The sequence below is a fragment of the Passer montanus genome, unplaced genomic scaffold, assembly GCF_014805655.1.
Source record: "Passer montanus isolate IOZ18808 unplaced genomic scaffold, ASM1480565v1 scaffold200, whole genome shotgun sequence".
NCBI lineage: Eukaryota > Metazoa > Chordata > Aves > Passeriformes > Passeridae > Passer > Passer montanus.
The window spans coordinates 37876-50714 of NW_024366593.1; the positions used below are offsets into that span (position 1 = coordinate 37876).

General features: G+C 54.1%; 1 protein-coding gene across 1 annotated transcript in view; it reads left to right on the forward strand.

Annotated features, from left to right (window-relative positions):
• The window catches only part of WDR7 (WD repeat domain 7), a 39660-nt gene extending 27739 nt beyond the window's left edge, over positions 1–11921 (forward strand). The window contains exons 24-29 of the mRNA XM_039708383.1: positions 1604–1721; positions 2883–3032; positions 3295–3377; positions 4934–5033; positions 9775–9879; positions 10544–11921. Coding sequence (XP_039564317.1) covers positions 1604–1721; positions 2883–3032; positions 3295–3377; positions 4934–5033; positions 9775–9879; positions 10544–10747 — 760 coding nt within the window. The 3' untranslated portion in view covers positions 10748–11921. The remainder of the gene's footprint in view (positions 1–1603; positions 1722–2882; positions 3033–3294; positions 3378–4933; positions 5034–9774; positions 9880–10543) is intronic.
• The last annotated feature ends 918 nt before the right edge of the window (positions 11922–12839 follow it).

A 12839-nucleotide genomic window follows, 5' to 3' on the forward strand; every position in this document is an offset into this window, starting at 1 on the left:
GCCGGAGCCCCGCTGAGCTCCCGCTTTGTGCCGGCTTTGCCGTGGACACAATAACGGCACACAGCTGCCAGAGCCTCTCCCCCAGGTTTTATTAAAGAGCTTTTATGTCAAGCTTCTGCTTTTAGATAGAAAAGGAGAAATCACATTTATTGACCAGGAAAACGAGTGGGTTTCTTTTTTCCCTGCTGAATCAAGGGACTATCCGAGCTGTTAGGCACAACTCGGGTGCTTGGAACTCCTTGGCTCGTCCTGGCTCCCGAAGTGCCAAGGGAAGCTGCTCACTTGTGAGGATCAAGAGTGTTTTCCCAGCATTCTGAGGCTTTGATGTCTTGGCTGGGACGATGATAGCAATCATTTTTGGCTGTGTTTTTGCTTTCTGAGTTAAGCTGCACACAGATTTTCAGGGAGAGGTTTGGGTTGGGGGTGTTTTAGGATCATCCCATTGCCCCCCTGCCATGGACTGGGACACCTTCCATTGTCCAGGAGTCCCATCCAGCCTGGTCTGGAACAATTCCAGGGATGGGGCAGCCACAGCCAGATGAGCAAATCACTTGAGGGTAATCCTTGCATTTCTGTCTGTGCCTTGGAGCACTCTGGCCTGGTGGAAGGTGGGCTGGGATGGTCTGGGTGCTGTTGTCCTGGCAGGGCTGGCTCTCCCCTCCCTGTCACATCCTCCCAGGAAGGAATTCACTGAAAGCCTCTTGCTTTCCAGGGAAATGCACACTTTGCCAAGCATCTGTAGGGGAAAACACTGCTGGCGTGACACTTCAGAAAGGGAGAGAGGCTTTACTTAGTTTCACGTTTGGGAGTTTTAATTTGCACAGTGATGGGGAAGGAAAATGAACTGGTTGGGATTATAAACTCCTGCTGTTCTCTTCCCAAAATATCAGCCAGAGAGCACGGGGAAGAAGGAGGAACCCCTTCCACAGGTGATCCAGAAAAATATGTGGCTGCCCCATCCCTGGAAGTGTTCAGGGCCGGGTTGGACGGGGCTGGGAGCAGTCTGGGAGAGTGGAAGGTGTCCCTGCCCATGGCAGGGGGTGGAACAGCTTACCCTTAAAACCCCTTCCAACCCAAACCAGCCTGTGATTCCATTTTGCACATTTTTGGATAATGTGCAGGGCACGTAGAAATTTTATTTTTGCATTTACTGGGTACTTAGCACCTTATTGCTTTTTGCTTTTATCTTGTCACAGCAAGTAAAAGCCTTGAATTAAGGAGAATTACCCTGGCCAGGGGATTTTTCCGGCTGTGTTTAAAATACTGTAAAAGCCCAGCCCATAAATCCTTGGCAGGACGCTCCGGGCCTCCGTGGGGTGATATGTATTCAGCACATACAGATAATTTGTTAACAAGGCCTTTTGCCCACTTTGGACAGATGCACTTACTGTTTTCAATCTTCATGGTTAATTATTCGATTTGGGGTTGATGCTGGAACACCCTGACTCCTAATCACTGCTCTTTGTTGGGAGTCCATTATATTGGAACTGCCGGAGTGCTCCCGGTGACCTTGAAGTGACATTATAAGCTGGTTCTAATCTTTTCACTCTGTATTTCTAACGCCGCTCGCCTTTGTGCCTGCCTTTGTGTGCCTCCCGTTTAGCATCACAATGGGGCTGCCCCTGAGCCCGGCGGCCGACTCGGCGCGCTCGGCTCGCCACGCGCTGTCGCTCATCGCCACGGCCCGCCCGCCCGCCTTCATCACCACCATCGCCAAGGAGGTGAGAGCCCGCCCGGCCGCTCGGGAGCTCTTCCCGGGCCGGCGGGGCGGGCATGGCCCCGGCTGAGCCGGGGGACGGGGCCCGCCGGGGCCCGGGAGGTGTGCGGGGGGCAGGGGCTCAGAGGTGCCCGGGAGGTGTGCAGGGTGCAGGGCTCAGCAGTGCCCGGGAGGTGTGCGGGGTGCAGGGCCCAGCGGTGCCCGGGAGGTGTGCGGGGTGCAGGGCCCAGCGGTGCCCGGGAGGTGTGCGGGGTGCAGGGCCCAGCGGTGCCCGGGAGGTGTGCGGGGTGCAGGGCCCAGCGGTGCCCGGGAGGTGTGCGGGGTGCAGGGCCCAGCGGTGCCCGGGAGGTGTGCGGGGTGCAGGGCCCAGCGGTGCCCGGGAGGTGTGCGGGGTGCAGGGCCCAGCGGTGCCCGGGAGGTGTGCGGGGTGCAGGGCCCAGCGGTGCCCGGGAGGTGTGCGGGGTGCAGGGCCCAGCGGTGCCCGGGAGGTGTGCGGGGTGCAGGGCCCAGCGGTGCCCGGGAGGTGTGCGGGGTGCAGGGCCCAGCGGTGCCCGGGAGGTGTGCGGGGTGCAGGGCCCAGCGGTGCCCGGGAGGTGTGCGGGGTGCAGGGCCCAGCGGTGCCCGGGAGGTGTGCGGGGTGCAGGGCCCAGCGGTGCCCGGGAGGTGTGCGGGGTGCAGGGCCCAGCGGTGCCCGGGAGGTGTGCGGGGTGCAGGGCCCAGCGGTGCCCGGGAGGTGTGCGGGGTGCAGGGCCCAGCGGTGCCCGGGAGGTGTGCGGGGTGCAGGGCCCAGCGGTGCCCGGGAGGTGTGCGGGGTGCAGGGGCTCAGAGGTGCCCCCTGATGCAGTGCTGGGTTCAGGGGTCAGCAGTGCCCGGGAGGTGTGCGGGGTGCAGGGGCTCAGCAGTGCTGGGTTCAGGGCTCAGCAGTGCTGGCTCCAGGGGCTCAGCAGTGCTGACTCCAGGGGCTCGGTGGTGCCCTGGTGGCAATGCTGGCTCCAGGGGCTCACCTGACCTGGTGGCAGTGCTGGCTCCAGGGGCTCGGTGGTGCTGGGTGCAGGGGTCAGAGACAGTGCTGGCTCCAGGGGCTCAGCTGACCTCGAGGCACTGCTGGCTCCAGGCCCAGCCTGGCTGCCCCCCAGCCTCTCCCCAGCCAGCCCCTGCCCCCCAGGTGCACAGGCACACGGCGCTGGCGGCCAACACGCAGTCGCAGCAGAACATCCACACCAGCACGCTGGCCCGCGCCAAGGGCGAGATCCTGCGCGTCATCGAGATCCTCATCGACAAGATGCCCGCCGACGTGGTGGACCTGCTGGTGGAGGTGAGGCCTGAGCTGCTGCCTCTGCTCAGGAGCTTCCCTGTGGGCTTTGGGAGGGGAGAAATATCAATTTCTTACACTCTAAATTGCATTAAATAAATCGTGCTGTTGGGAAAAACATCCCAAGCATCAAAGCCGGGTGGGACGCAGCTTGGGCCAACCTGATCTGCTGGAAAGTGCAGGGCTTGGAATGGGATGACCTTCACAGCTTGAATTATAGAGCATACACACAGATTGTCAACTGATGGTGATTTTTGTTCTCAAGGTGATGGACATCATCATGTACTGCCTGGAAGGATCTTTGGTTAAGAAAAAGGGTCTTCAGGAATGTTTTCCAGCCATCTGCAGGTGAGCTCTTCCTCTGGGGATCCTGTGAAGTAAATGATAGGATCACCAGCAGGATGTATTTCCTAATTAAGGGTGAAAGTCTTTTAGGTGACACAACAAAGAGTGAAAGGTGATTTATAAATGGGGACATTTCCAGTATCTTTAAATGTGAATAAATATCCCAGTCATCCTCTTAAACTGGTCCAGCCAATAAATTGTAATAATCACCTGTCAGCCATTACATTTTAATTTAATAACCTATTAAAATATTGAATAGTTTCATGGAAAGAACAATTATCCTATTGCCAGGCTGGATACTGATGGAGATGATCTTCCTCCTTCCTGCTGCTTTAAGTGGCTTTCCTTAAAACATAAAGGCAAGGATAAATGGGAATTGGTGCCCCATCTCCCTATTCCTGTGTATATTTATAGCAGTCCAGGAGTTTAAAATTCTCTGCAATTGCTGGTAATATTTCCTGGTTATAGCCAGTGTAAAAATGATCCAGCACCAGCAGGGCCCGAGGGGAATTGCCACCAGGCCAGAGCAGATGGGGAGATCTCTGGGGACACCCCACTGTGTGTCCCAGTGTTCCCAGTGTTCCCAGGGCTGCCCTGGACCTGTGCACATGAGGCCAAACCCTTGGACCACGGGAAGAGCAGGCTGAGGGAAGGACGGTCAGCGCCTCAGGGAGGGACACCCACCCTGCCAAGCTGCAGCTGAGCTGTGTTTCCCTTTTCCCTGCACAAAATCTGGGGCTTTTCCTCCTTCCCTTCTGTTCTTTATTGGTTTCTCCCCCTGTTCCATCCTGCTTTTCCTCCCAGCTGCCATCCATGCATGTCTCGTACCTGCGTGCGAGCAGCTGCTGTGGCACTGGGAATCCCCAGGAACCTGGAGAGAAGGCTGAAGGATGGCTTCTTTGGAGCCCTAAACATGCTCAGCAATACTGTTTGAGACTGATTCCAGGTGTTTCTTCTGGTGCATTTTGGCAGAGGAAAATCTAGCTGCAAAATTCCAACGTCATTCAGAATGCAGCTGGCGCTTCCACAGGTCTGCTCTCCTGTGATGAGGCACAGTGATATCCCCAAGGATTTGAGTTTGCAGTTAGGATTTAGTGTCTTTGGCTTTCAAAGTGTTGAAATTCCTGGGATTTTGCAGCTGTTGGAATCCCATATGGTCACCCTGGGTGTTCAGGACTATTGTAGCCTTTACCTCGAGGGTGTTATTGGAGTGTGTGATGGCGAATTTCCCTCTTTCTTTACGCCCATCAAAAATTGATGAGTTTGCTTATTTCTCCTTCCACTTCCCTTCCTTTCTGTCTGATTTCCACGGGGAAATGCCCTCAGTCACGCAGGGTGTTGGATGGGCACCTAACCAGCTTTACTGAGCTGTTCCAGCACAGGGAGGGTACCCCCATGCCATAAATAAACCTGCTGGACAAATCCGCTCAGGTTCCATGGATCACACCCACCCTCAGCTGTTTGTGTGGAGTGCCAGGTGTTCCGCGGGCAGCGAGCAGGGCTGTAAACCCGCTCTGAGCCGGCCGTGCCAGCCTCACTGCCCGCTGTGCTGCCCCCAGGTTCTACATGGTGAGCTACTACGAGCGCAGCCACCGCGTCGCCGTGGGCGCGCGCCACGGCTCCGTGGCCCTCTACGACATCCGCACGGGCAAGTGCCAGGTGAGCAGGGGCTGGGGCATCGCTGCTGCTGCTGGGTGCCCAGGATAGCACCAGGGATCAGCAGCTCAGTCGAGGAGCGCTGCTGGCCGCGCTCCCTGGCACTGCGCGGCTGCCACCGGCTTCACCTCAGGGTTGTCTCTCCTGGGCTGACAGTCCCCTGAAATTTGGAGTTAGTTACTCTGTGCTGGGCTATGTTCAGAAGTTCCTTACTTTTCTAAATAATCTTCCACATTAACCATGGAAAATACAGCTGCAGGTGACCAAAGGGACTCCCAGGATAATTAGGTCCTTTTCAGGTTTAATTATTATTCACGAGATACAGAAGTTTTCCAGATCAATTACTATGGGGCAGTACCATCTATTGGATACAGGTTCCTGCCTCCAAGTCTGATTTTATACGTAATTTCTCACAACTGCAGATTTTTCTGGCTGCTCAAAAACATGAAATAACTTTAGGACGGTGCAGCTGAAAAAGCTGTGCCATCAGAGAAAAGCTCAGGTGTTTTATTTCCTATCCTGTGAGGGGTTTTGGGATCCTGAAAAGCATTTTGGGTTTGGTTTTTTTCCCCCTTCCAGGTAATTTTAATTTTTTTGAGAAAGGTGGTTGTAGGAACTGACTGAGGAATTACTTGGAGTGATCAATAGGATGACGGATGTCAAAAATCACTTTTTTAATAAAAACTAAACCAGCATTTGTCTAGGATGGGCTTTCCCCTCAGTAAAATTTACTGTTAGTAGACTGTATTCAGACTATTCCAAATGCAAACACTGAATCTCTTTCTCGGTAGCTCCACATCAAAAGCAGGTTCTCTCTCCTCGGCTATGACATGACCCGTTAACCCTCTCGGGTGCTGCTGCTGTTGTGATGTGGCTCCGTGGGGCTGCTGGGGCTGGCAGTGCCCTCGCCGTGCTGGGACTGATGTGTGCCCAGCAGGGCCGGCTGCTGATGGCTCCCACAGCAGAGCTGCTGACCCCAGCCGCTCGCTGCCCTCGGCTGCTCACCCGTCTCCATGGCACCCCAATAAATGCCCTGCTCCCTGCCTCCGGGAGCCAGCCGTCCTCAGCCACGGCTTCTGTCCCCGTTCCGAGGAGAATCCCTGTGCTCACGTGCTGTCCCACACAGCAGCAGCAGCAGCCCTCCATATTCCCCTCCATATTCCTCCTCATACATTCCCCCTCACACATTCCTGCTCCATATTCCCCCTGCGTATTCCTCCTCCATATTCCCCCTCACGTATTCCCTCTCCATATTCTCCCCCACTCATTCCCCCTCCATATTCTTCCTCATATTCCCGCTCATATTCCCTCTCCATATTCCCCCTCCATATTCCCCCTCACCTATTTCCCCTCACATATTCCCTCTCCATATTCTCCCCCACTCATTCCTCCTCCATATTTCCCCTCACACATTCCCCCTCACACATTCCCGCTCCATATTCGCCCTCACTCATTGCTTCCTCATATTTCCCCTCACTCATTCCCCTCCATATTTCCCCTCACATATTCCCCCTCCATATTTGCCCTCACTCATTGCTCTTCCATGTTTCCTCTCACATTCCCCCTCACACATTCCTGCTCCAAATTTCCCCTCACACATTCCCGCTCCATATTTCCCTCACACATTCACCTCTATCTTCCCCTCACACATTCCCCTCCATGTTCCCCTCACACATTCCCCTCCATGTTCCCCTCACACATTCCCCTCCATGTTCCCCTCACACATTCCCCTCCATGTTCCCCTCACACATTCCCCTCCATGTTCCCCTCACACATTCCCCTCCATGTTCCCCTCACTCATTCCCCTCCATGTTCCCCTCACACATTCCCCTCCATGTTCCCCTCACTCATTCCCCTCCATGTTCCCCTCACACATTCCCCTCCATGTTCCCCTCACTCATTCCCCTCCATGTTCCCCTCACACATTCCCCTCCATGTTCCCCTCACCCGTTCCCCCTCAGACATGACAGGGGTTCCATTCTGAAGCTCAGAATTCCTCAGAACTGGCTGAACTCCATTCCAGTTTTGGGAACAGCTGGCAGTGGTGTTTGCTGTGGAATCCGTGCCAAGCTTTCCCGGCTGGGGCAGCAGTGGGTTTATGGCAGGTTCTTTGGGGTGCAGGGGCTCAGGGCTGTGGGCCAGGCTCTCCCCGCTGGATGGAGCAGCCCCTGGCAGTGCCCTCACCCAGGGGGGCTCCAGGTGCCCCACAAGGTTCATGTATGATTTTATCCTGGTGTTTTACCCTGGGGCACTGCCTGCCATTGGACAGCCAAATCACGGCTGCCTTTCCCTGTCCCTGTCCCATCCCTGTCCCATCCCTGTCCCTGTCCCTGGGCTGAGCGTGGCTCTCCCAGCCAGGCTCCAGGGCCGTGCCCGTTCTCAGCTCCATCCCCAGGGCCATTCCCTGGGTGGCTCTGTGATTTTATTTTAAAAATGTAAAACTTAAAGATTAAAGCAGGTTGTGCGGCACTCCTGTCCCAGGTGAGGCAGAGGTCAAACCCAGCAGCTCCCCAAAAAGAAGGCAGAGCTTCCCTCACAATCCCATGATGGCTATTGATCCCCTCCTTCCTCCTTCCCAGCTTCTCCCGGCTCTGGCAGTCCTGCGTCTTGATGGGGCTGAGATGAGATCTGGGATTTGATAAAGATAATTGATGCTTCTCGGGGAATTGGAAACGTTCTGAGAGCAGCAGCTCCACCTGGAAGTGTGCCCTTTGTTTGCCCAGCCCCGAGCCCCACGGCCGCGGCCCGGATTAGGCACAAATGGCAATTTTTATCCCAAAATCAACCCTTGGAGTAACGCTTACAACAATAATTCATAGCAATGTCAAAGGATTAGGCAACAGGATTAAGGTATCGTTGAGCACAAGATCTGTTTGCCCAATTAAACACTTAAGATAATATTACATTCCAACCAAATTATTGATATTTTGCATAAGATTCCTAATTATGAACACACAGGTAAAAATCCTGCACTTAAAGGTGCAGTAACACGGGAAAATACTGATGCTATAAATGCTATTTTATATCAGATTAAACACTAAAATGAGACTGGACAGAGAGATGGCAGGTTATTTTAGGAATATGATAATGAATAATAATAATAATGATAATGAATAATAATGATAATGAATTTTAGGATACCTGATAGTTGATGGGAAAATATTAATCTTTTCCCAGGTAAATTCTTGCTGAGTACCCGAGTCTGGCCCAAAATCCCCCAATTAATTCCTCAGTACAGGTTCTTTAATTATCTTCTTCTCCTTTACGACCATATTTGGGTCTATAAGGGGAGACTGAAATATTCCATTTTTATTGATTAAATCTTGGGATTCATCATAAATATTTAGAGCTGCATTTCAGAAATACATGTAATTTTTGTACCTAAAACCTGGGTCATTTGCACCGGAAGATTAAAGAGAAACATAAGTTATTTTGGGTTTATTTCAAAGGAAAAACTACTTTTAAGCCTGGGCTGGAATCAATAATGTTTGGTCCTGGGTCCTTCCAGAATTAAAATCCCAGCAATCCCAGCATTAATTGGATTGTGCAGGGCTGATTTTATTTCAGTCCTGATGCCTTGGCAAAGTTTGATTTATGTGGAAGGCAGAGAAGGATTTAATATTCCATTTGGAATGAATCGTGGCCTGGCTTAATTAATGACAGAGGAGAAGATGCTGCTCCGGAAAGCAGGGCTTTAAAACCCTGCCGCCCACACCTGCACTTGCAGCAGAGCTGTCCCTGGAAAGCACCCCCCGAAATCCCAGAGAAAAGGCAGTTCCTGAGTGCAGCCTCAGCTGGATGGGCCAGATAGCACAGGGAGGGATTTCCATCGATTTATTCATTCTATCAGATGATGAGAGCTGCTGGAACCGGCGTGGGTTTGCAGAGCTTTCCCTTGCATTGCTTCAAACACGGGGATTTCTTTGGAAATGTGGCGTTTTGCTGCACTTACTGATACAAAACTGATCCAGAGTGGGTTTTTACCTCACCTTTAGGGGCACGTGCAGTTCAGTGGAGACCGTCCCCAGCTCTGGGCCGGGAATTGGGCTGTGGGGTGATGGGGTGATGGGGTGAGGGGCAGGTGCCCTTCCCCTTCAGCCCTCGCAGAGGGGAGCTGGGAGCAGCTGCCCCATCCTTGGGGGCAGTGAGGACGTTTCCAAGCTGGTGTCCACCCTGTGTGCCCGAGCACCTGCGCTGATCTGCCTTTGCTAAGAGCACAGAAATCCTGCCTGGGGAGGATTAGCATCAATTAGAGAAGCACTTCCTTTAAATAGCAAAGCAGCTGGATTCCCTCAAGGATTTGTGCTTCTTGGAACGGATTCCAGGAGTAAAAAAGAGCAACAAGTGTGCTGCTCCTATTGATTTCGACCTTTGTCTCACCAAAACATCTTTTATTGACAAGTGTTCCGTGCTTGTTAAGTGCTAAAGAGCGGGATGGGGCTAACTGTGGCACCAGCTAATTAACTGTGGGGATCCCATTAAACAGAGACATTTGGGGTTCACTCACCTTTTCCACCAGGAATAAATTAATACCTTAATGGGTTCTTAATGTGTCAGGCTCATTCCAGGTGCACACCCGGGGATGGGCACGGGAGCTGCTGGTGGGGTTCTGCTGGTGCTGATCCGGTGGGGTGGGGTGTTCCAGGAGAACTTGGGTTTTTGGGGCCTTTTTGGGGTGCTGCTGGGGGAGAGGAGCTCTCTGGGGCGGCCTGCCCCTCACTGCTGTTGTGTGTGCTGTTCCCAGACCATCCACGGCCACAAGGGACCCATCACGGCCGTGGCCTTCGCCCCCGACGGCCGCTACCTGGCCACCTACTCCAACTCGGACAGCCACCTGTGCTTCTGGCAGGTGAGGACACCCTCCTCCTCCTCCTCCTCCTCCTGTGTGCCACCACCTCGGGGGGGATTTCATTTTATCCCTTCTCTTCATGCATTGAATGGCTCCAGCAGGGGGAAAATCCCAGGGGAGGGAAGGTCACACTGGGCTTGGGGCAGCCTGGACTGGCGGGAGGTGACCCTGCCCCTGGAAGGTGACCCTGCCCCTGGAAGGTGACCCTGCCCAGGGCAGGGCATGGAATCAGCTGATCCTTAAAATCGCAGCCCAAACACGAGGGGTTAAACACCCCGTGTGTGCTTCTCAAATGTGACCTCGTGCGCTGTGATTTTTCCCTTCCGTGTCCCGCTTGGCACCATTATTAATGCAGGAAAATCAGGAGCATTAGTCATCCTAAAAGGGTTATTACTCACGATGATTTAAATTGTGGAAATGTCAGCGGGTGCCGTGATTTACACCCGGGGCAAGGCTGGCTGGGAGCGGGCGCTGCTCGGGATTCAGGACACGGCAGTGGGAATGAACCACCCCAGGGATTGCCAGGGACGGAACCCATGTGGGGGCATGCAGACCCGAGGCCGGGTCGAGCTCCGGGGTCCCTTCCCACCCTGGTGGTCCTGCTGGGTCTCTCTCTGGGAGCTGCAGAGCCCCGGAGCCGGGCTCAGGCAGGCTGTCCCCGCAGATGAACACCTCCCTGCTGGGCAGCATCGGCATGCTCAACTCGGCCCCGCAGCTGCGCTGCGTCAAGACCTTCCAGGTGCCGCCGGTGCAGCCGGCCTCGCCGGGCTCGCACACCGCGCTGCGCCTGGCGCGCCTCATCTGGACCTCCAACCGCAACATCATCCTCATGGCCCACGACGGCAAGGAGCACCGCTTCATGGTCTAGGGACAGCGTCCTCCTGGCCACGAGGGCAAGGAGCACCGCTTCATGGTCTAGGGACAGCGTCCTCCTGGCCACGACGGCAAGGAGCACCGCTTCATGGTCTAGGGACAGCGTCCTCCTGGCCACGAGGGCAAGGAGCACCGCTTCATGGTCTGTCCCTGCACCCCTTCATGGCCATGGCACAGCCAGGGTCTGGCCCTGCACCCCTTCATGGCCATGGCACAGCCAGGGTCTGGCCCTGCAGCTCCCCAGGGTCCCCTGCATGGCACCCACCCCGATCCCTCGGCAGTGGCAGTGTTTACCAAAAAGGCTTTTACCAAACAGTGTTTACATGGTGACCACTTGGGGATGGGGTCTGGGGCCTGTGCTGAGCTGCTGTCTGAAGGGGTTGGATGTGCTGCCGTGGCCAGGCCGGAAGGAAAAATAATCCACATGTAAATAAATAATTTAAAAATGCTGTTAAATGGCAGGCTTGGGGGGAAAAAAAAAAGTATTTATGTAGAAAGGTGGTTTTTGCCACCGGTGCAGGTATTTATTTAAATAAAGGACAAAGGGGGCCATTTTGAATGGAGAAAGGATCAAAATTATGGAAAAAAATGAATTGTTGACTGGATGTACTGAAATATTTCCTTCAGTAGGAATATTCCTGTGTGACACTCGCTGTGACTGTGTTTCCTTCTTACATATCTGATTTTGTGGAATATTTTGTGTGAAATTGTCTGGTTTCTGCTCATGGGAAAGAGAGAAAATCTCTCCAATCCTTTTATTTCAGTATCTCTGTTTGTGCAGCTTTTCCTTGGCCGCAGAGCTCGGACCTGAGGCTGGCACTGCCTGCTAAGCTAAAAATGGTACTTGTTCCCCAAATGAAGGGATTCATTTCTCACCTGGCTCCAAAAGAGACATGAAAAGTCTTTTACTGTGCTTGGGGTTATCTGTGTGGTGCCCGGGTGGGGTTTGCAGCCCGGGAGCTCTGTGTCTGTGTGCTGTGCCAGGGCTGCTGCCCGTGCCACCCTGCTGCTGCCAGCTCCCCGTGTCCTGGGGGTGCCCTGGGTGACAGGGGACAGGGAGTCACCCTGTGGTGTTCCAGTGTCTGCCTCTCCACACAGCTGCTGCCCCCTCTGTGGGTTCAAACTCCCGGTGTAAATATGCTCGTGGAATAAACCTGGGCTGAAACGCGTTGCCTCGCACGGCTGTCCGTGGTCTTTGCCCACTCTTCAGCAGTCTGTCACTGCCAAATCTCCATTTCCTTTGGGATGGGAGCAGAATGCTTTGGCTAGGAAGGATCCTGCCTTGTCCCTGTGCAGCTGGAGCCCCAGCCCTGCCAGGCTGGCGGGCTCCCTGGAGGAGCTCAGAGCAGTTGGGCTGGAAGCCGGGCTGGGCGCTGCCTTTGGGCCATGGCACAGGAGGCCCCTGTGCCGTGGGATGCTCTGGAGTTACCTGCTCGGTCTCCAAACTCGCGTGGGTGTGTCCAGCCTCTGTTCCTGGGCAGAGCAGGAGGTCCAGGGGGGCACGGGGCCTGCAGAATCCTCCCCTCTCCCCCAGCTGCAGCCAGAGCCTTGGAGCATCAATCTGGGAGCCAGCAGGGAAATACTTCGGGCTCCGAGTGGAGGAGGGTGTGCTCCCTCTGCTCCTGCCCCGGCTGCTCAGGAGGCTTCGCTGCTCTCCAGCCTCTTCCCAGCCTTTAGAAACTTCCCCAGCATTCATACTTTTGTCTGAACAACAAGAAAAAATCAGGGGAAATGTGGACGGGAGCCTCCCTCCGGTGTGATAAATTGACACTCGGTGCAGCGGTTGCCTGCAGCGCGCTTTGAAGCGGGAGAGGCTCCTGGGGAACTTCCCCCTCTCTCTGATGTCTGAAAATTAAAAATTAATCCGCTATGAAAAATTAAAAGGTGAAACTTTCTGCTCTTTCAGCAGCAGAGCTTTTGGAATGCTGATGTGGGGCTTGGAATGGAGGCTGAGTGACATCTCTGGGAACAGCACCGTGGGCTGGTGCACTCTAATATCAGATTTTAATTGATTTTTGTAAATTGGAAACCTGTTTGCAAAGGACTGGAGATGCTTCAAAAGGGGTAAATATTTATTTATTGATGTA